Here is a 25,208-nt window from a genome sequence, read left to right on the forward strand (position 1 = left end):
GCAGCTTTTTCTATTTGCTACATAAAAGTCAGAATGAGACATTCCACTTCAGCATTTGAGGAAGGATGGAACCAGTGGGCTGCAAGTATGTTTTATGTCATTGGCCTCACAAAAATCTCTGATGGTGGAACCATAAATTGTGGCCCATTATCTGGGATCAATATGTGAGGGAAATGGGGAAACCATCCATTGAATGTTGCCACTTGTGTCAATGTAGTAGCACAGGACCTGCTCTTGGTTGAAATCAGAGTCCAGCTCAGAGGTGAGATGCTACAACACATCGGCATTGGAGTGCTCCACACTGGGCTTATCTAGATGGTATAACTTTATGCACTCAGAAACACTGCCCAGCACTGGAGTGTTGGGCTATTCACTCTGCGAGGCAGGAGTGTGGCCTGAATAATGCCACCTATGTCTCTGTAATTAGAGTGAATTGTGTTCCAAAAAGTTAGACATGAAATTTCTTAATGGCTACCACTACACCAATGTCTTCTTTCCAATGTGGGAATAGTTTCACACTGTGCAGGGGTCAATGGCTCTGACACATATACTGTAGGCTGTTCGGAGCCATACCTGTTACTATGACCACGACTGTCCTGATGTCATAAGTGGCCGTGTCGGCTGCCACAACCAGCTGGCAACTGGGACAGAATGGCTTGAGGCAAGGGGCTCATTACAGCATGGTCTTCAAGAGAAAATCCACTCAGACACAGGCACAGGGGTCCTGTTGAAGGGCACACCATTTCTATGCAGACTGATTGAGGGATTGTGAAAACATAGGCTGCACGGGGTAAGAAATTGGCTTAATAGTTGAGTTTGCCAAAAAAATCTGCAAATCAGGTAAGTTTTTGGGTAGGGGAAGGAGTCTGTTGTAATGATACTCGTTAGTGGGCCTGATTCCCTCTTTGATGAGCCAGGGTCCCAAATACTCTACTTCTGGCTGAAAAAACCTACACTGCTCTAAACAACAACACAGGTCTGTGCCCCACCAGATAGTTACTGTTACAGCATTCCACACATTGTGACATGATGGGTATAATAAAAGTATTGCTATGTATTAAGCCACTGTAGCAATAAGTTCTGTTGAGAATGTTGAGAATGAATAGGGACTCTCAGATCAGGAAATTTACAGTTTTAAATAACAAGTAGTGTGGTTTTTAGAGCTCATATGCCATTATTTTGACCCCTGCTACCTGTAGTACGAAAATGTCATGAGTACGAAACTATTTTGCTAGAAGGTCACTGCACAAATCATAACAGACTTAAATACATTGTGACAGAGAGTTGTTCTAGAAGCTGCAGTACTAGGCTGTGATTTTGTGCCTCATTAGCATTGCTGATTGTATGGGTCTTCCCTCTCAATACCTAGAACAGTACACTGTATAGAGTTAAATTTTGCATATTATTCAGTTATTGCCTTTTGGTAGGAGGTATCTTTACATGGTAGAATGATTTAAATTTTAAATTTTTTATGTATGGGCTTAATTCCTGTGTAGATCACACACATACTCCCACTGTAACTGTGTGTTGTAGTTGGTTTCTTATCCTTGGTTAAACTCCACTGTCGCTGAAGTATTTCGTGCTTAGTTGTTAAGTGATGCAGGCAAGTTCCTATACGTATATTTTTGAATGTTATGTGTTAAAATGTCTTCACGATACAATTTCTGTTAATCTCCAGGGTCTTGCGTTTTGTATGATGTGTTTGATGTGCACAGAGAGCCCAAGCGTTCGCAAGTGTCCTTCAATTTTCCTTTTCCTGCTGCAGTCTATTCTGACCTAGGGATCGGAAAAACTTAGTCTTTAAAACTAATAGCAGTATTTTGGTTTTAAGTAACTGGTATTTTTCATTTTTTGTCTCAGTTACAATAGGTGTTTTTTATTATTACTGTATGAGTAAGAAACTGAAATATCCATTACCCATAGCATTTCTTGTCCTTAAATAAATCTTGTTTTAAAAAGTAATTATTTTTATTTGAGAAATTTGCATGGGTTAAAAATATTGACATCACTGAATATGCAAAAAAGCCATCTGTGCTATTTTAATAACAATGCCAACAGAAATTAGAAACAAGAACATGACATAAGAATTGGTGCAGCATGGCTGAGATAATACAAGTAATGTTCCTGTCGCCCTGTGTCATGGTTTTAGGTATGTGCAGTGTGTACAACGTGCACCCATCTGGTCTATTCAGTTGCTTCTCACTGTCATTGCCAGACATCTGCTGTACTGCAAAGTGGCACCAACCCTAGTCTGGAAATATTTTATGAAGTGACACAGCACTGAAGTACACTGCTTCATTTGCTTTAAGGGGAGATGGAATGCCCTGTCCTGACAATGTTAGAGTTAGTGACTTGGCTTCCCTGTAATTCAGGAACCACTGTAGCCATTGACATGACACTTTTACAGGGCATTAAACTGTATGTTCTGAGTTTAGTGGCCCACAATAATTGCATTTCAGCCACTGCTTTTGGAAATACATTTCTTAAATTACATGTTTGTGTAGTTTTCTTGTACATTATCCTAAATAATTTTAATTATACATAACATTATGTTCTTCTTTTAGTTCAGTAGATTCAGGATGTGTATGTTATTACTCCCTGAAAATTTGAATACACTACTCTACATGGTTTCTGAAATGTAGGAAAAAATGCAACAGAAAATATAAATTTTCAGGAACAGCTTCTCGATTAGATTAGATACAGTTTTCATTCCATGGACCCAAAAATAGAAATGATTCTCGTAGGTGTGGAAAACATCAGAAAGTATAACATAAAAACATAACACATTTGAATATAATACTTACTACCTTGATCATTTGTCAGGAGATAGTTGAAATAGGTTAATACAATGCAGTAAACTAGAACAACTAATATTTACAGAATTAACATGCTGTCAGAATGAAACACTGTTATGCACTGTCAATAAATTTATCATACACAAAATACCTAATCTTGACTGTTGTGACAAAGTGTTGTCAAAACTGAAATCTAACAGATATTTTTTACTTAAGTTGGCTTAGCAATCTAAAGTTTCAAAAGACTGTAAATCACTTAATATATGTTTAATTATTTTATTTTTAGTCACTCAGAAGCACCCTGCACCATACTGTATATCATCCTCTTGATCTTTTTCCAAGTTTTTTTTCTTCTTTCCTTCTTTCTGGATTCCTTAGTGGCCAACTGTGCTGCATACTTCATTTTATCAATTTGAAGCTTGTCCATTGGTTCAAGTTCTCTGATGCAATTTGCTCCAGGATTAATTCCCATATGCTGTAGCACTTTCACCCTAACAATGTTGCCATCATTAAAAACAGTAACAGCTTCACTGACCCCTACTTTAGTGTCTTCATTCCAACAAAAATATTTTTTGCTAAGCGAGTCCATATAAGATTATTGAATGACTCATTGGGCTTTTGAGTCTGACTATGCAAACACTGCTTCAGTAATTCAGGATTTGCCAGGTCTTTATAAATAGGTTTTATGATATCCGTGACTGTTGCTGGGATGAAATGTTTACGGTTGTATGGACTGTATGAGTACTGGCCATTGTGGTAATTGCATCATGAATCAGGTCCAGGAGGGCAAAGATGGTGTGCTGGTTTTTCATCAGTTGACTGTCTGTGGAACAAGGTAGCCCATACTGCCTGCTTCAGTTTCAACAAATCATCAGTGTTATTTCTAATGGCCATCCCATAATTCTGCTGTAGTTCATCAATCATTTTGTCTGTCAGCCTCAGAAAAAATTTAGCACTTCGACATACAACGCGTGTTTATACTATGAAGCAATATGATACTGGTTTTGACTGTGCTACCAATACAAACATGTAATTTAACCTTTATAACACAGAAATCCACAGCCTTATATGTAAATAATTATTGATTTTATTAGATATTGAAGTAATGCAGGTAAACATTGTAAAGTTTTCAACCAGTATAGATTATATTTCAAAAATGAAATAAAATACTTCCCATATGAGTTTATAAGTGAGGTATATATCATTTTATTTGGAAACTGCAAGTTTTATAATGAGATAAAAATTCGAAAATGTGAAAAAAAATTCCGTTCTAACTCCCCTTAAAAGATTAAAGATTTGGCTGCCATTTCTATGAAATAATAAAAGGCAAAGGAAATTATGATAATAGCAATAAATTAAAAACTTAACAACAATTCATTCATAGTATACAATAAGAATAGAAAGTTGCTGATCTGCTGCCTTTGTCTTCATAATATGCCTTTATCTGCTTGAAGCCACTGAATACGTGCAAATTAACACAAAAACAGCATTTCTTCAACCTCAGTTTACACCTTTCGGCACTGACTATCCATCATAACCAAACAGTGGTATGTGCATCTTCATATTTTTATGTCACAATGATTGTTCCATAAAATTTCAGCTCTACAGCTGCATGCCTGAAATTTTATGGAACAAATAGTGGTATGATTTTAAATTACAACATGATATTTGAGAAGAGTTTCAAAAAATTTGCACCAATAGCAGAATACTGGCGATTATTTGTAGTATTCAACCACTTCTCCATTTTCGAGAAAAGTAGCAAATGTTGGACGGACTAAGTTTCCTTTTATTTGTCTATTTAATTTAATATTTTGATTCTATGTATCCTGAAACTGAGAGAGTTAAAATTTTTCAGTCTTTGTTCTATACTTATTACAATGTATAATATGAATAAACAACTGAAAATCAGTTATTTCAGAAACTGGTTATTTTGTGTGGGTTTAAAAGTCACGTTAAACTGGAGTGGAAACTGTTTGTTTCAGAGATAACTGCCATCCCTTTTATACCTTCTTTTTATCTTTCCTATCGAGACCTGATGGGTGTAGTTTCCTGCCTTGCAGCCACCTTGCTGTGAACAGATGTTCAGAGCTTTAGGGGTCGCACAAACCACTTCTACACAAAAACCACATCCAACACAGAACCAAAACACATCAGTGTGCAAGGGAATAAGCTATATCATGAACTTTGATTCCAATGAGTTCTTATTGCAAAACCTGTCACAGACACACAACCTGCATCTAGGCCTTATGAGAAAAGTGGCAAACCCTTAGATTCTGACCATCCTAGTATTGTCTATCAGGTTATTAGTGAAACTAGGTGACTTTAGGCCTCAAGAGCATAATTACACAATTAACACTTGTGTTGCAAAAACCACTGGGACACTGTGTGACATGCCAGATTGCAGAAAGAAAGGGTTTGCTTTTAGTCCTCTCCCCTTTCTTTTACCTTCTTCACATCTTTTGTTTCTTCTGTAGAGAGTAATGGAAATGGAACTCAGTGCATGTGGATAAATGTGTGTTTGCCTTTGGAGATTATGAGACAAAGGAACATTCATATGGTGATGTACATAAAGATTACATTCTGCTGTCATCTTCTGCAGGGCAGAGATGTAAGTAGAACTTTGAGGGCAGTGTTGATATGAATATATATGTATGTGGTTAATTTTTATGGATGGAGTTGCTCCAGTTATTGATGTTATTTGTGCAGGCAGGAGGTCCTATGGCTAATGTGTTTGAAGGTAATTATGTACAGGCAAGAGTACCTGTGTCAGGTGTATTAAGCGATAGTTTTTCTGTTGTGCTGATAATGTTTTGAGGTGGAAGCTGAGCAGGACATACTGAATGCTAATGGAGTGGAGCAGGATATACTGAATGCTAATTAAGTGAAATTATGTCACTAACTGTATGAGTGAAGACAACTTAGTGATGGTAATGGTCTGTTTTATGCTGCCACTCCTAAATGCCAGAATACAACCATTAACCATGTTTCATTTGCCTCACTGTGATTTTCCAGATGATGTACCAATGTGCTTTTAGAGTCATTTAATCTGCAGCCTCTGTCACCTGTAGATGCCTGCTATAAGAGGACACCACTTTGTGTGAACATGTGATCCAGCATAGATGTCACCTTGCGGCAAGCCAGCCATACATAGAAACACGATGAATGATGTTGAGCGAGTAAGCTTCTGTATGTCTAATCGCGTCAGCTCTCCTCAAGTGTCTACCAAGTGTAGCTTGTGATTTGTTCCTATTCACCTGCCCTTGCACTACCTTGACACATACCCACACAATCCATACAGCATATAGCAAGCAGTGTATGCAGGCAGGTGTGGGAAGAAGAGCCCACCTATGCATCATGCTTCTCTAGTAGATATAAATTATGCAATCTGTACAGTCTGTAATAAATTTAATAACTTTTTATGTTCACTGATATAAAAAAAAGTGTTCCATCTGCTGCTGTACACTTCTAGAGAGTTTTTTTCTTTCTTCCCCCCCCCCCCCCCCCCCCCCACCTCCCACTCCCAAAGTAACCTATGTACATCAATCAATAAAATCTTTTTCAAAAGTACAATAAAGTTCAGTGGTTAAAGAATAGCTTTTTCAAAGAGGCGTAATATTCTTCAAATCAATAAATATCCTGTACTACACACTTTCTAAAGTAGTCTTCCTCTGTGTTCAAACTGTCTCCATGCCAAATTTCATTAAAATCAATTCAGCAGTTTAATCATAAAAAGTTACAAGCAAAATGAAATTCCACATTTACAAAACTTTAACTTGCAATATCTTTTTCTTTCATGATCCAATTTTGATGAAATAAAACATACATGCTGCCCCAAGCTACGCTCATGTTACCTCTGAAAATATGTCTAGTAGTTTTGGAGGTCAGTATATTCAAATGGACAGTCATGACATTTTTACAGTTTTTTTTATTAGTATAGATAGTACATTCAGATTAGTTTAAGTACGTTGATTCTGTACTATACTTTTCTGTGATGGCTGGCTCGCATGTACAAATATGCACTGTAAATATCACACTAAAATTATGCTGAAGCATAATAGAAGTGATACACAAAACTACCGTCCAACATCCCTGACACTGATTTGATGTAGAATCTTAGAACATATTCTGAGCTCAAACATAATGAGGCATCTTGAATAAAAATTACCTCCTAAGTGCCAACGGGCAAGGATTCTAAAAACATTGATTACATGAAAGCCAAATTGCACTTTTCTCATATGGCATACTGAAAGCTTTGGATCGAGGCAGTCAAGTAGTGTAGTATGTCCTCATTTTTGGAAAGCATTTGACTCAGTACCACACCCAAGCTTATGGTCAAAAGTACAATCATATGGAGTACCAAGTGAAATTCTTGACTGAACTGAGGACTTTTTGGCAGGGAGGATGCAGTATGCAATCTCAGATGGGGAGCCATCGTCATATGTACAAGTAATTTCAAGTGTGCCCCAAGGAAGAGTGTTAGGACCCTTGCTGTTCACGTTGCACATTAATGACTTAGCAAATTACATTAATAGTAAGCTCAAGACTTCTTTCAGGTGGTGCAGTTATATGAAAGACGCAGCATAAATATTCAGACAAATCTTGATAAGATTTCAAAGTAGTTCAAAGATTGGCAACTTTCTTTAAATGTACAGAAATGTAAAATTGTGCACTTCACAAAACAAAAAAAGGAACTCCTATGACTACAACATCAATGAATCACTGTAGGAATCAGCCAACTCATACAAATACAAGGGTGTAACACCTTGCAGGCATACGAAATGGAATGGTCACATAGGCTCAGCTGTCAGTAAAGCAGGTGGTACACTTCATTATATGTAGAATACTGGGAAAATGCAATCAGTCTACAAAGGAGATTCCCTACAAATCACTCACATGACTGGTTTTGGAATATTGCTCAAGTGTGTGGGACTTGTACCAAATAGGACTACAGGGGGATGTTGAACATATACAGGGAAAGCCAGCATGAATAGACACAGGTTTCTTTGATGCATGTGAGAGTGTCACAGAGATACTGCATGAACTTGACTGGAAGATGCTTGAAGACAGGCATAAACTATCTCAAGAAAATCTATTAACAAAGTATCAAGAACTGGCTTTAAATGATGACTCTAGGAATATATTACCACCCCCTACATATTGCCCACATGGGGACCATGAGGATCAGATTAGAATAATTACTGCATGGACAGAGGCCTTCAATCATTCCTCCCATGCTCTATATGTGAATGGAATGGGAAGAAACCCTGATGAGTGGTACAATGCGACGTACCCTCAGCCTTGCTCTTCATGCCAGTTTGCAAAGTAGACATAGATCACAGCTCCACCACCATATTATAACTTAACTATTCAGCTCAGGAAGGAAATTCATGTTGTAGTTACTCTTCTTCTATAAAATGATATAGCCGAAACATATACAGTAAATCTGTTTTGCAATACTTTTATTGTGTCACAAGTACACATCACGCACAAATGAGCCTTACAGAATCTGTAATAAAATTTAACTCCTTCTGACTACTGGCATTTGGGAGAAAGTGAGATTTAAAGAGTTAGGTAGATCTACTCCAAATATAAATCTAACAACTAGAGGGCATGGGACAAGGCTCATTGATTTAGGTCAAACTATGTAGTAGAAGCAGGTAGATGATCCTTCCAAGTACCTAGAATATTTCCCCTACAAGATAAAATGCTCTCTAAAGATTTATGCATGGGCTATGAGGGATTTTGAGGGGAAGTTCATATATCAATATGGTAGCCCAGAGGTCAAATTCACTGACTGGCTATTTGTTGTGTTAGATTCAATTCCTACAGGCACCCAGATTTTTCTCCATTTCGTTTTATTCCTTGCAATTTTAAAATATCAATCATAACATTTAAACAGCTCAATTTAAAACTGTAAAGTTAATACATTCAATTTAGTTAAGATTACTACCCTTTAAATTCAAATGGTTATATGTTACCACATTGTTGCACACTGGTAAAATTTTGCACAAGCTGCCACAGATATTTCCCTTGAAGAGGCTAGGATGTGGGAATCCTACCATATCCATTTTGGTGACAAGGAAATTGATTTGCATATTTTGAGGTTTCTTTTGAAATAATGCGAAGTTTAATTTGCTACTTAATTTTTTCTACAGTACTATGTCTTACAGCTCTGCTTTTTTGAATGTTTCACCTCATTTCCAAGTCAAGAATATGCAGCCTCTCTTTGTGATGTCTATTTGTTTGTCTTTTACTGTTCAATGGACAGTTATACTTTGTGCTTTTATTTAATTTTTGGAGCTAATGGTCCACTGCTCTACAGATGAGCTAAATCCATAGTTGGTTTAAAAGCATTTACTTCCATTATTTTCTTTCAGATTGTTACTAAAAGGGTTAAAAATAATTGCACATTTTCAATTCTTATATTCACTGAACTGACAATCCCTTTCATTCTCTCTTTATTAAATTTTTATGACCTGCGTGCAATAAAATCAATATGTACTCTTTTCTTATGTATGTGTTTTACATGATGTCTGAAGCCCAAATTGCAGTACTCCTCATCACACTCTGGTCCTTCTGTATTGAATTTTTTGCAATTTTGATGTGACTGTTATGGTTACTATGTGGACAACAAATTTATAAAATGGATGGACAACTTTTCTCGAACCTTGCATTGCCAAAATTCAACACAGAGATGCATTCTGGCATCCTATACCTGTTTCAAACTACCGTAGTACAAGAACTGTACTGACAATCTGAACCAGGTATTCTTAAACCTTATTTCCTGTGCTGGTTTGTGTTTGGTCTATTGGTCATACAAAATTTAAGATCCTTTAAAAGTTGGTGTCACTCCTTGATGACTGTCATCAGTGCTTAACCTGCTGTCAGATAGAATCTTCTTACTCTGTTTTTATGTACATTCAGCATCATACTGCTGCTACAATCTGCCAGTTGTGTGTTTGAAAACATGTTTCCTTCAAGGTCATTTTAGCAACACACATGCACTTGTCACTTATTGGCTGCACTTACCTTTCATGCCACTGTGATACTACTATTCCTTCCTCCTCCCCCATCTTCACGCCACTACCCAGAGACTCACCTCCTCACTCTCACTTCGTATCTCTAGCAGCAGCACTTCCTCTCTTCTCCCATATTATTTCATCTTCACTCTCATCCCTCTTCATGTCATGCATCATGTATTTCTCCACAATTTCCCATCACGCAGGACTTGCTTTAGACTGCAGAGAATACGCCACCTCCCCCTCCCCCCCCCCTCCCCCATTCTCCATCTGCCTACTAGAGAGGGTGACATTATCTTTCAATGACGTCACACGGTTATCACTGTTCCCCACCACACTATCCACATAAAAGTCTCTGGCATTATGATGTATGTTTACAAACAATGCTTGCACTCCCATCAGGAAAAAAAAACACATTCTAGCTGTGACCTATTTTGTATTAGATGAACTGATTAATGACAGAATGCATTCTTTCCCTCTCTTTATTTTAAGTTTTATGAATACGGCCAGAAATTTTTTGTTTCGTTAATATAAACAATTACATTTTATTTACTCTTTATAGAATTTTGCCTGAATTTTTCTCCATGCCTATAACTTTATGTTTTATACTTTCCTGACACATCTGGCTGGTTTCATAAAAGGCATTATAACAAGTGATGCCCTCAAGTTTTGACTAATAGCTATCTTAGCATTTCCTGATGACTGCCCTAATTATGTATCAACTATATTCCACCAAACACCTAAGTTTTATTCCACTGTACTTGACCAACAGAAATTATAGTTCCTATACATAATCATTTAAGTCTTTATCCTGGTTTACATAAACCCATATCAGTTTTGCCTTATGAACAGACGAAGAAACTTTTGTTGTTGTTAGTGTTTTACTCTCTTCCTATGAGACGATGATTAGGGTGTAGCATTCTTATGTAAGGTAACTGATGTGGAATGAGTGTAATAGTTTTTCATGTGATGGATGTTCATGATTTGACACCGATCTGTTCGACCAATTACTTTTTTTTGCTTCATTTTCCTATATAACTGTGTTGTAATGAGGTGATACATGTTGATGATTTTACTTTGTGGTTCTGGGAATTCAATAAACATTCAACGATTTGTGTGTTTTCTACAATTAATGAGTAGTTTAACTTGAAAACGTATGATGTCTGGATAACCCTTAAACTAGGTGCATTCAAGTTAGAGTTATATGATCATGATGGGATATGGGTCAGAATAGGCAGTATGAACCCAGAGAGAACTAAACAGTTAGTCACTTTCAGAATACTAAAAGAGAGCAATATTGTACAACTGAAACATGAACTGAAGGTGGTAGATTGGCCAAATACACTACACATTATAAAAAATCTTGATAAATGTTTCTCTATGTTTTTATATATCATTAAAAATGCAGTGGATAGTCACTGTCCACTTATCACAAAAAGATGCACCCCTAACAACAGAAAAAAAACCTCGGCACTCTAACAAGTGGTACATTCCAGAGCTTAAACAAATGAGGACACTGCTACTTATACTAAAAAATAATAGTGATAAAAATAAGGAAGCCAGGAAACACTATGTGACCTTTAAGAAGTTGTACAAATATGAAATAAAATCAGCTAAATGTAAAGTAAATTATTAATATATTGCAGGCTCAAAAAATGCCTGTCAAGCAGCTTGGAATATAATAAAAAGTGAAATCAATATGAGCAAACAGGAAGCCACAGTGCCTATAGATTGCAATATCCTTAACAAATGTTTTATAAATTGTGCCAGCTCTCATTTTTCTTCTTCTTCTTCTTTTGGTAAAAATAATTCTGATAATATTTCAGCTGCTGTAACCCTTCTTAAACAACAAGCACCAGCAACCAAGAAATTCTCTTGATCAAAAATCACCTGCGGCCGCATTATCAAATCCATAAAGAAACTTAAAAACTCAAAAACAGAGGACTATTATGTGCTTAGTAACAGTATTGTTAACCACATAGCCACTGCAATCTTAATACTACTGACATACCTGACACATTGCATACTTGAAGAAGGAATATTCCCTGAATGTCTGAAAATGACAGTTACACTCCCAATCTATAAGAAAAATGACAGAAAAATGGCAAACAATTATAGACCTATATCAATAGTTTCCATTATATCAAAAGTAATAGAAAACTGCATACATATCCAAATTTACAATTATTTTGAAAGTAATAAATTATTGAGTAAGAACCAGTTTGGTTTTCAATCTGAACTATCGACAACCAAAGCAGTTGAATGCCTCCTTAGTAATATATATGAAGGATATCAAAACAAGAAACTCACTTGTGCTACACTGTTAGATTTAAGAAAGGCCTTTGACTCACTCACTCATGAAATAATGATAAAAAGACTAGAACATTATGGTATTGTAGATAAACCATTACAATTTTTTGAATCATACTTAAGCAATAGGGGACAATTAGTAAAAACAAACTATCAAATGTTAACACCCATGAAAGTAAAGAGAGGAATTCCACAAGGCTCAGTGCTTGGACCTTTCCTGTTCATTGTTTACATCAATGACTTCTCAAATTATATGCCATGCAATAATGTACTGAATGCTGATGATATGACACTAATAACAGATGGAAAAATATGCAAGATGTCATAGAAACAAAGTAGTAACTGAAATTATCAGTGACTGGTGCAGAGCCAACCTTTTATCAATAAATAAATTGAAAACTGGAGAAATTTATTTCACCCTGAAACCAATTGAACAAAATACAAAAAATGTCAAGTTACTAGGTTTACATATAGATCAAAAACTTACATGGGACAGACACACAAATTATCTATGTGGCAAACTTGCACGAACTCTCTTTCTATTAAACAAGCTGAGACACATTGTCAGTAAAAATCTGCTAATCTCCACATACTTTGCTTTTTTTCATTCTCAACTGCAATACGGGGCACTTCTTTGGGACAACTCAGTGGGTTCAAGAACCATCTTCAAGTGGCAGAAGAAAGCAGTCAGGTGCATTTTAGGACTAGCACCAAGACAAAGTCACAAAAATCATTTTAAAGAATTAAAGATAATGACACTACCTAGTATATACATTTATTATTGTTTAATATATGCTAAAGAGAACATAAAGAACTTTAAGTTAAGATCTGGAGTGCATGTTCATAATACTCAAAATAATAGTAACAAGACCTAACATACACAAGGCTGACATTAACACAAAAGAGCCATAAACACCTTAGCTTGAAATTTTATAACAAATTCCCAAAGGCTGTGAGTGAACTACCAATGAAGAAGTTTAAGCAAACAATAGAAGTGTGGCTCAAATGTACGCCATATTACTCACTTGATGAGTTTCAAAAACAGTGACACAAAAGAGATATGCTACATGAAACAAAAAACTGCCATATGAATTATACCTACATGTTTGTGACAATAATGTACATGGACACTTAAGATGTACCATAAAGATATCTTGATACTATTGTATAATTAACTGTTATGATTTATTATTATTTCTTTCTTATCTCAGATGTTATGTCTGGTCAAAAGTAGAAAGTGACGCGGACCTTGATCAAGCATGACTTCCTTTTAACTGTACGGTATATGTTATATTGCATTTAGGAACTTTTGGGTAATTGAACATGTATCAATAATTACGGATTTCTGTAGTTGTACATATAACTTTGGATGTAGCTGTATTGCATTGATGTACTGGTGGATATTGTGTGGTATGACTCCTGTAGTTGATAGTATAATTGGTATAATGTCGACTTTATCCTGATGCCACATATCCTTGACTTCCTCAGCCAGTTGGATGTATTTTTCAATTTTTTCTCCTGTTTTCTTTTGTATATTTGTTGTATTGGGTATGGATATTTCGATTAGTTGTGTTAATTTCTTCTTTTTATTGGAGAGTATGATGTCAGGTTTGTTATGTGGTGTTGTTTTATCTGTTGATGTTATGTGATCTAAAGGGTAGTAGAAGTGGTTATGAAATTGCAGTGATGTAGCCGATGTATTTATATGAGTGATTGCTTTGTGTATTTTGCTAGTTTCTGCTCGTTCTAGAAAGAATTTTCTACCTGTCCATAATGTAGGTTTTTTATGTCGATAAATCCCCTTCCTCCTTCCTTTCTGCTTAATGTGAATCTTTCTGTTGTTGAATGTATGTGATGTATTCTATATTTGTGGAATTGTGATCGTGTAAGTGTATTGAGTGCTTCTAGGTCTGTGTTACTCCATTTCACTACTCCAAATGAGTAGGTCAATATTGGTATAGCATAAGTATTTATAACTTTTGTTTTGTTTCTTGCTGTCAATTCTGTTTTCAGTATTTTTCTTAGTCTTTGTCTATATTTTTCTTTTAGTTCTTCTTTAATATTTGTATTATCTATTCCTATTTTTTGTCTGTATCCTAGATATTTATAGGCATCTGTTTTTTTCCATCGCTTCTATGCAGTCACTGTGGTTATCCAATATGTAATCTTCTTGTTTAGTGTGTTTTCCCTTGACTATGCTATTTTTCTTACATTTGTCTGTTCCAAAAGCCATATTTATATCATTGCTGAATACTTCTGTTATCTTTAGTAATTGGTTGAGTTGATTTGTTGCTGCCAGTAGTTTTAGATCATCCATGTACAGCAAATGTTTGATTTTGTGTGGGTATGTTCCAGGAATATTGTATCCATAATTTGTATTATTTAGCATGTTGGATAGTGGGTTCAGAGCAAGGCAGAACCAGAAAGGACTTAATGAGTCTCCTTGGTATATTCCATGCTTAATCTGTATTGGCTGTGATGTGATATTATTTGAATTTGTTTGGATATTAAATGTGGTTTTCCAATTTTTCATTATTATGTTTAGGATCTGTATCAATTTAGGATCTACTTTGTATATTTCCAATATTTATTATTATTATTATTATTATTATTATTATTACTATTACTATTGTGAATGAATAATTATTGTATTATAATTATTACTTTAGCATGCATATCTGCTTGCCCTGCACAGGCACATTTATGTACAATAATAATTATTGTAATTTTTAAAAAAATGTATTGAACACACTGACAATGCCAGTTGTATGGAAAAATACTGAAAGGCAAATAAAGATTCTGTTCTGTTCTATTCTGTTTACAGCAAATGCCATTAAGATATAAGTACACTGACTAGCAGCAGTTAGGACACCAATTCTTTGAAAAGTTTCCAACAAGAAGTTTCCTACAGCACAATCTTGAATTCACACCATAAATTATTCATGTTACTTGCTTTTGGGATTTGAAAACTTAGCTTCATTGGATGAGTCACCCCATAGTGTGACATCACATCACATTATGGAATAAAAGTAACTCAATATACATCTTTTTCTTTTTATGCACCCAATTTTAGACAAATTTCGCATTACAAATAATGATTTGTTAAGTATATTTGCAATTGCTTAATATGTTCTCTCCAGTTGAATTTACTACCGTGCTGTAATTCTAACAGTTCAACTCTGTCAGCCTCTATTATATACTTCATAAATTTTATGAATATCCTAGGTGAAAATCTTCTGAATTTATAAAGTCAAGTCTAAAATATATGACAATGAATTTGGCTACAAACTATTCAATAACATATGCAGTAGATACTGAAGCTATAGTTGCAGATGGCTATAAATGCTTGACACAAGAGTGGGAATTCTACTTTTATGCATTCAAATATTCTCAATCACTTTTTAGGATTTATAGTGAACTCTTTGGATATGGAAGAGGCTTGCAGTATTGTTACATGAAAAAGGTAATTATAACCATAATACAGATTCCAATTAAGAGTAAGCTCTGACAAAAGCTGATTAACTGAGAAAGCATGTAGTTTAAAAATCAGATGATAATGGTCATCAGAGATTGTGTAGCTTATCAATGTTGTCCTAGCATAGCAGCAATGCCCTTGAATAATTACATTAATGTTTTTACACCTCAGAAAACGTTTTGGAGAAGAAAATAATAAGAACTAGTGAGGCTTTTGATAAGCCCAAAATTACAGCTGCTCATGCAGAATGTCGTAATGTAAATGCAGAACAACCCAAGTAAGGGAATTTAATCCCACAAAAGGTATTCAGTAGCCTACTGCTTGATCTTATCAATACAGCAATACAACAGAAGAACAAATGACTAGATAAAGTGAAAACTAAAGTAAGGGATGGTAATACATTCCAAAGGCACAAATCAATAATTTAATAAAACTACTGAGAAACACAAAAAGATAAAAATAAGCAACTTAACCATATGAGAATACCATAAATAAAATATTACACACATTAAGAAAAAAGAATATGTACACACAGGGACAGGATGAGAATGTAATTAAAAACAGTAAAAGTCTTCATTCATACATAAACAATTATAATGATTATAAATAACTAGCTTAGATCAGTTAATAATCATCTTGAGATTTGAAAATAAAATAAGAATAAATCATTAATATGTATCCATTTAAACAGATAACTCATATTGAAAATATTTAAAATTATTAAAAATGTACCAGATTAAGTACATAACAGAGATTCAAGATATTTAAAATTTTGCTTGATTAATAACCTTTTGTTCAAAATAGAACTATTTGATGCTGAAATATATACTTAGATTGCAGCATATTGCCAAGATAATTACTCTTAAAATAAGAAGCAGAAGACTGCATTTGTCATGAACATCTGTACATCAGGTTAAATATCAATTATGTTTTTTTACTGTACCAAAAGTTAAACATTTGAAATTCAATCATTAAAAAAAATTCTATTAATTATAAAAATGCTCGAAATACTTGTGTATTTGCTTTCATCTCTCCATACCTAAGGAACGAACAATAGTACAAACTTCACGGACATCAATTGATTTGTTCCCAGCATGATCAAATACTTCAAAAGCTTCAATAATTCTCTTCTCCAAATCGGACTGATCTGAAAATTATGTGTTCAAATAATATATTACATAATATTGTTAGTTTATCCACTTATATCTTGGATTTAATGTAATAGGAATCTTAAGTATTATAAAAACTACTGAAATTTAAAAGTGCAAAGGCACTTTTTTAAATAGGAAAATGAAAAAATTGGGTTTATGTATTATTCAAATGGACCAGACACATAGAGATTTTTGAGATAGTAACTAAGCATCCATATTTCCAACAATGACATTATTTAAGTATTGCTAAAATCATGTTTATAAAAAAATCATTTGTTATATGATGTTGAGTGTGTCATGTAAAGACAAATCTATTTTATTGACCATGGATATTAAACAAACATTTGAATGTCACTCAACAACATTTCAGAATGGTTTTCTGTCTCTGTACAACAATTTCTAACTACAGGGGGCTCCTTTCAGCTAAACACTCCAGCAATAAACTTTTAATAATAATAATAATAATAATAATAATAATAATAATAATCTTTATTTTTCTGTAATAACCTTATAGTCTTGGATATTATAATTATTGCACAACAATATTAATAATACACAAATATAGTGGATATATACAAAAAATAACACAGTAGATACTATTCATCAAATATCTTTAAAAAATATTTACTGCTATTGACATGATGGAGGTGGATATCTACAAATATAGTTTCATAAATAAACTATTTGAGATATCTTTTAATTAATACCTGTTTTCATTTGTACTTAAACTTCTGTCAGGAGTGGTGTTTTTCACAATGATATTAGGTACAGTGTGTCAAATTGATCACATTGGTTATTTGCATAATTATTTATTAAATTTCATTTTCAAAATGCATTATAAATCGAAAATATCTTTAAATAAATGAAAAGGTGACATAAGATCACAAGAACAATAGAAATATTAACCATTCAGTTTCCTTATTGGTACTATTGGGCTATGGTAACAAATGACAACAACATTATTTTTTCACTAGCTTCTTTATTAAATTTCACTAATTAAACTCATTATAAATGACAAACACCTTTACAAAAAGGTGAAGGTGACAATGGAGCATGACGATGATACTATTACTCATTCATTTGTATCACCACTTTTGGACTGTGGTAACACTTGAGAAATTTTATTGCAGTCAAAGCAAAAAGTTTCAATGTGTGTCAATCAGTTTGGCTTTTGACACATTTTGCAACAATATTTTCTCAGTTTTTTCTTTACTATGCAGGTGTTACATTTTTTTCTCTGGATCCCAGTTACTTTTCACCTTTTCTGCTGTCTGTCTTCTGATTCTTCTTTGCATGCCTACAATGCCCTACAATGTTGTAGCCTTGGTTGGAGATCCCTGTGAATTGCTGTGGAGTCCAATCTTCTGTGAGACAACTGTGGTAGAACAATGCGTGACATAGTTCTTTCAGGAACCCTTTTCTTCTGAAACAATTCTCATTGTTGGCACAATAAATTACTTGTGCATTGATTTCATCATATCGATAACTGCAAAAAAATTCAACCATAAGCCAATGGCACATTTCTTGCAACACTGTATGAACTTAACTGAAGTGCCAACTCCATCTCTGCTGCTATTATAAAATGTTACAATCGATGGCTTCTCATTATTTCCATTGTCAGCATTTACTGAATTGTCTTCATACAAATTTGATGCCAGGATCATGCACCTTCCCTTAATAGGAGTACCGAAAACTACAATACAACTTTTATCAAAGCCAAAAAGTGAACTGGGAACAGCTCTTCCTTTACTGGTAGTAAATCCCAGAGGAACCACATGTTTTTTTTCTTCATTGTCCCAACAAAAGAAACATTTTTCCTTCCTGACTCTTCTATCAAGCCAATACTAGTAAATCAGTTACCTACTATCACATTTTGACCTACCCGATAAATAGGTTTGACACATAACAAGTTGATCCGTGTATTATGTTTTCTGCTCCATGAGAAACTTTTTTTTAATATATATATTCTACACTGCCAGAAAAAATTAGTACATCTTTTAGATGTTTCCAATTCACTCAAGATCCATTGTTGCAATAGTGCATATGGAGTACATGAAATGATTACATTTACAGATGAATAGCACAAGCGCCACTGTTGACCCATGCTAAAACACCCAAATTACTACATGGTGTAGCCTCCAAGGGTGGCGATGCAGGTGCTGACTCTGGGAACCAATCAATCATACAGACAGCAAATACTATATTGGGATACATTATACCAGGCCTGCTCCACCTGTTGACATAGTTCTGTAAGAGTTTACGACTGACAAGTCGCAAGAGCCTCTTCTCACTACATCATATTCCACAGTGTGTGGGTATTATTCTGTTGGAACGATGCATCACATACCTGTTGCAAGAATAGCAAAATAATTGCTCTAACAATATTCTGCATATACCTAGCACTGGTTAGGTCCCCACTAGAAACACCAAAGGTGAACAAGAGTTATCATTTATCCCACCCCAGATCATAAAGCCTGGAATGGGGCCAGTGTGTCTTGGACAAATGCACTCTATGAGACAGTACTCACCAGGTATATGTAATACACACAAACATCCATCACTTACATGTAGGCAGAATCTGCTTTCTTCACTGAAGACTATGCCATGCCATTCCATCTTCCAAGGACCATCTGATAGCAAAAGTCGAGCTCGCTATATGATCTGTCACTGCTGTCCTCACAATACAACAATCCTGATAGGCGTCTGTGCTATGTGGATGCCCAGAACCTCATCTACGAGTGTGAGAATGCTCATGAGACCGCTGACATCAGCATCATTGTGCAACTGACACAATGCATCCAACTTGCATGACAGTTCTCCAAAGGGACCATCCCACCGCTTGGAAGGCACAATTTGAGCCCTTTCAAACTCACTTAGTTGACTGCTATTTGTGAGCATTTCCTGTTATGGGGTAGAAACAGATGGTGCTCTGGTAGTGATACCACTAAGCTATCTGTTGGTGGACAACACTGAAACCATTATCAGTACATCTGCGGGGTTGTTCATAAATCAAGGTCACCAATGCTTTTTCACATAGTAAACATAATTTTATAATGAAATCAATTACATATTCTGAAAGCTTGGACTTTTAGCTATTTTTCACATAGTCCCCATCACAATCAATGCATTTTTGGAGACTCTCTGGAAGCATTTTCATACCCACATCATACCACTCTCCCACTGACTCATAGAGGAAGGGATTGACAGCTGCCTTGAGCTCTTCATTGCTTGAGAATTTCATTCCCCACCAAGTGTTGTTTCAAGTTGAGGATCAAATAGTAGTCGCTAGGAGCCAAATCACAGCTCTATGAAGGATGGCCTATGATTTCCCACCCGAATTTGGCAATGAGATCTATTGTGATGCTGGCAACATGAGGGTGGGCATTGTCATAGTGCAAAACACACTCCCTTTGTCAGCCGATCCCTCCAATTGTTCTGTACAGCCCAGCATAGTTTTGTTAGTGTATTGCAGTACCTTGCCACATTGTTTGTTGTACCTTTTTCCAGGTAGTCGACCAGCAAACATATTTCCTATCCCAGAATATCGAAGCCATCACCTTCCCCACTGTCGGTGTTTTCTTGAACTTCTTGAGATTTGGAGAGCTGGAATGCCGCCATTCTCTTGAGTGTTCCTTAGTCTGTGGCATTAAGTAGTGAACCAAATATTCATCCCTATTTAGAGCTGAATCCAGAAATTACTCATCCTCTTCCTAGTACTGACACAGAGACTTGCAGGCACTTTCGATGCACTTCTTTTTATGGTCATCAGTGATCATCTATGCCAGATGCCTGGCACACACATTGTGATATTCAAAAATCACCAAAATCTTGTCCACAGTAGTCTTAGAGATGTCCCTTCTCAGTTCGGCAATCTCACACACAGTTACACGCCAATTCGCAATCAAATATTCTTTGACTTTAGTCACTGTCTCATCTGAAACTGATGGATTCCCACAGCCAGCCTCATCATGCACATTTATAAGGCTGTCTGTGAACTCCCTACACAACTTACACACATTTTTTAAATCCATACACTTTTCTCCATATACATTGGCCAACTGGCGAAGAATTTCAATAGATGTTGACCCCTCAAACCACAGACATCTAATCACAAGACACTATTCAGACTTGGTAGGAGTATTGATTTGTTCATCCATTGTTAATGGCTGCTATTCCAAGATGAGTGTCACAGAGAGACAGGGACAGGCAAGACTAGTGGCATGGGAAGCAAGGAACATGGTACTGTTGTCAGATTTAAGCTAGCTTGCTCTGTCCTGACAGGAGATTGTTGGAGACCTTACTTTACGGACAATACTCATACTTTCCCCCACAAGGCATATGCTGTCACTGGATCAAAATCAACATTGTTTTCCCAGGTGTACTAATTCTCTTTTATGACAGTGTATATCTAATGCAGGTGCAGGTGACTCCAAAACTGTTATTTATGGAAAATCTTATTTAAAGTTATTGTTTAGTTGTTTATATTTACTTTCCTAATTACAATGATGGAAGTGATTTTACTGGAAGCCTGAGTAATTAAAAGTGACACCTAATTAAAGTTATGACAAATGTGTAATAGGAAAAACACTGTGAGGAAATAAGCAGGGATACTGTTCCACCCATTCAAAAACAGGCACTCCCAGCTTTCTGAGAATGTATTTAGAATTATCTGAAATTAATTAATTCATGAAATAATTGACATCAAGAATTCAGACCCTCAAACTTTCAATCACCTACTTTGCTTCACTGATTGCAAGAGTCTGAAATTTGACATAATTTTATTGCTGTATATTTTTCTGAATTGGAGAACACCTCTCACTAGTTTAGTCAGTAATTAATATTTCAAATAATTTAGTATCATAAAGTATTTATTTCACGGTGGATGCCATAAATATACACTGAGGATTTCAGAAGATTCATAACAGTATTGTTTCATGAACTTCTGTGAATGACTATCCAGGAACAGTTTACAAAACCAAGCAGTAGTGAAGTCTTAGATTCAATGCAAAACAGCAAAATCTAACTCAGCAAAATCTCCAACCATAAGTTCCAGAATTAATGTATCCTTACACCTGCCTTCAAATAGTCAACCCTGTACCAAAGTTTGCAGTCCAGTAACTCGCCAACACACAGACAAAAACTTCATGTCAGACTGCGTAAGAATCTGTTGGTGGTTTGCAGAATTTGGGTAACATCTCAATTTCAGTATGAAAAAAAGTCCACGTCTGATGATCATGCACCTAATGTCTATATGTTGTATCATGTTAGACTTGAAAGCACACATATAATGTGATTATGTCAGTATGTGTAAAAGGCTACCACCAGTGTTTTTACTTACAATAGTTCTGTCATTTTAATGTTACAGTAACGGTCTGTAATCATGGAATATCTTTGCTACTAATAAACATCCAACTTCAAAGTGCTAATATTCCATCACTACTATATTGGACTACATTATTAACCATGGTGACAATATCTCAAACTGTTTCGTGTGCACTGTTATTTTCATGTTCCTGTCATTGTACATTTTAACACTATGAACTTTAGCTGATACTGTGATGATGTTTAACGACTGGATGAGTTTCTTCACAAGTCCTTGTAATGGAAGAAATGATCATCTCCTTATTTGTATCAACTGTGAATTCTAAAACTGAAGCTGGCCATCAACAATCGTACAGTGCAGTTAAAGTGGGATGAACCATTTCTAAAATTTATTTTGTGTCCGGACTACATCATTTAGCACTGTCCTTAACATCAAGAGTCTACAGGGCAATTCTGCAGTAAGCAGGTAATCAGAAAGTCACATACAGTGCACTGGTGTGAGAAATTGTTCCATAAGGACACAGATGATATGAACAAATTTACTTGCAAAACTCTTTAACCTTGGCACAGTCATAAAAAATCTAGGCAACACCAAAAGTCACATACTTTCATGCCGTGTGAGAGTCTCTCTTTGTTTTGGAGGACAAGACAACTGGTCAGGTCAGTGCAAGGTTATCAACAAGAAATCAGATAGGAGTAATTCAGGAGCAGGACTAATAATGAATAAGAAAATAGAATCATGGCTAAGCAACTATCAATAGCAAAGTGAATGCATTATCTTAGCAAGAGACACACCAAGTAACATTCAACACACTAATACAGGATAGGATGGTTTGGTAGCAAACAGCAAGGTCTTAGTGGTCACACAGTAGTCTAAGTTTATATACCAACAATCTATGGAGACTACAATGACATTGATAAAATGTAAGAAGAGATAAAGGAAAGTGTTCAGATAGTTAATGAATTTAATTGTGATAGAGTAACGGAATCCTGTAGTAGGAAAAGGAAGAGACAGAATCATAGTAGGAGAACATGGATTGAGGGAAAGAACTGGATCGAGGAGCTGCCCGGAAGAATTTTGTGCAGAGCATAATTTATTCATCGCTAACACTTGATTTAATAATAATGAAAGGAGGCTGTCTATATGGAAAGTGATGGGGATACAGAATGGTTTCATAATGATTTCAAAACCAAATTTTAAACTGTAAGACATTTCCACATACATATGATTACTGCGACAATAATTTTTTGGTTTTGAACTGCAGATGAAAACTGAAGAAATTGTACAAAAGGTAAGAAATTACGACATGAGACCTGACTAAAATGAAGGAGCCAGAGGTATCTGAGAGCTTCAGAAAGAGTATTAGGCAACCATTGACCGATATACAGGATAGGAATATAATAAAAGACAGGTGTGTAGCTTTGAGGGATGAAATAGAGAAGGCTGCAGAGGAGATGTAGTCTTGCAGCTTACTAACTTTGTAGTGTAGCTCAGTCAGGAACTCACATCCATTTGTGACACGTCACCAAAGTGTCAATTGCATTTCCACCTTTTTGTGTGCTTACATGTCTGTGTATTTAAGAGGTTTATTAATGCATTTTATGAAGTTTATTCAGAAAGTAAGGTCCAAATTACATAACTAACTGAATGTTGCAGAAACGTTGAAACACATATGTGCACTGACTTCCTGCACACTTGCTCCTCCACTGAAACCATTTCCACTGATATTGTCGCAATGTGCTATTTACAGTGTAAATTCAAAATGTTTGAACACCTGATCAACTCACTGACTGGGAAATACAATCAATCATTCAGTTTTTGACAACAAGGAATGTGACAACAGCAGAAATTCATTGACAGGTAAATGAGATATATGGCCCCAATGTGATAAGTGACAGCCTAGTGCATAAGTGAGTAAGAGTTTTCAAGGACAGACCAGACAATATCCGTGATGAACCGCAATCAGGCCATGTATCAGTGATCTCAGAAGATTTTGCCAATACCATGGACAAAATATTTGTGAAGACCGGCCTTCACAATTTCAACTTTGGCATTGGAATTTCCAAAGATGCATAGAAAAACTGTCCACAAAATTGTCTCTGAAAAGCTGCAGTTTTGCAAATAGTGTGCATGTTGGATTCCCAGGCTGCTTACTGAGAAACACAAATGGAATGAATTGATTGTGCTCGATTTTTTGGAGCAAAACCATAAAGAAGGTGATCAGTGTTTAGAAAACACTGTCACGGGGGACAACACATGAGTTTCTCACATGACCCCAGGGTCCACACATCAGTCAATGGAACAGCATCACACATCACCAAAGTCAAGTCCAAGTATACAATCTCAACGCATAAGGTTATGGCAACAGTCCTTGGGGATATCTAGAGTTAGCTGAGTTTATGTAGCAATGAAGAACAATAAACACAATGGTTTACTGCACTAACCTGACTAAACTTTGACATGCACTACAGAATAAGTGCAATGGTGTTCTGACGTCTGAAGTCTTTTTGTTGCATGGTGATGCCAGACGCCATTCTGCCATTCACACCCAAAATCTGATCATATCTTTTGGATGGGAACAGATTGTCCACTCACCATACAATTAAGACTTGACACTGAGTGTTTTTCATTTGTTCAGCTACCTCAGTTTCTCAGCAGCAGGCACTTCACAGCAGATGATGAGATGAAACAAACAGTTAAAAGGTGGGTTATTCTCACAATTCACAGATGTGAATGACTTAGGAATAAAAAACCTTGTACAACACTACAAAAAATTAAACAAATATGGAAACTAAATAGAAAAATTGGGAAACAATGGAATTATAGAAAAACAGTTTTTGCAAAAACCTGTAATGGTTTTTTTATATAAGAAATTACATATTCCTGTCCGAACAACACTTTTAATAACTTTGTAATGTACATTTACACAGACTGCAGCACAGCTGTCACTCGTTTTGAAAAGCCATGCACCATCAGAGATAGGTCAGCCAGGTACCATCCTCCATTTGTAACACATCAGGAGAACAGCAAGTTACATTTTTGGCTGTTTCCATCTGCTTTGTAATTTAATTCTTAAATTAGTAGTAGTAGGATAAATACCAAATGTGCATGCTTTATGTGGATACAGGAAGAGCT

The 25,208-nt window shown here is 35.5% G+C and overlaps 1 protein-coding gene across 3 annotated transcripts in view; it reads right to left on the minus strand.

The window, feature by feature from the left end:
* LOC126321896 (dynein regulatory complex protein 8) overlaps positions 1-25,208 on the minus strand; it is a 204,169-nt gene that overhangs the window by 119,078 nt on the left and 59,883 nt on the right. For all 3 annotated transcript variants that reach the window (XM_049994238.1, XM_049994239.1, XM_049994237.1), the window contains exon 2: positions 16,639-16,746. In XM_049994238.1, the coding sequence (XP_049850195.1) occupies positions 16,639-16,746 (108 nt within the window). The remainder of the gene's footprint in view (positions 1-16,638; positions 16,747-25,208) is intronic.

The sequence above is a fragment of the Schistocerca gregaria genome, chromosome 2, assembly GCF_023897955.1.
Source record: "Schistocerca gregaria isolate iqSchGreg1 chromosome 2, iqSchGreg1.2, whole genome shotgun sequence".
NCBI lineage: Eukaryota > Metazoa > Arthropoda > Insecta > Orthoptera > Acrididae > Schistocerca > Schistocerca gregaria.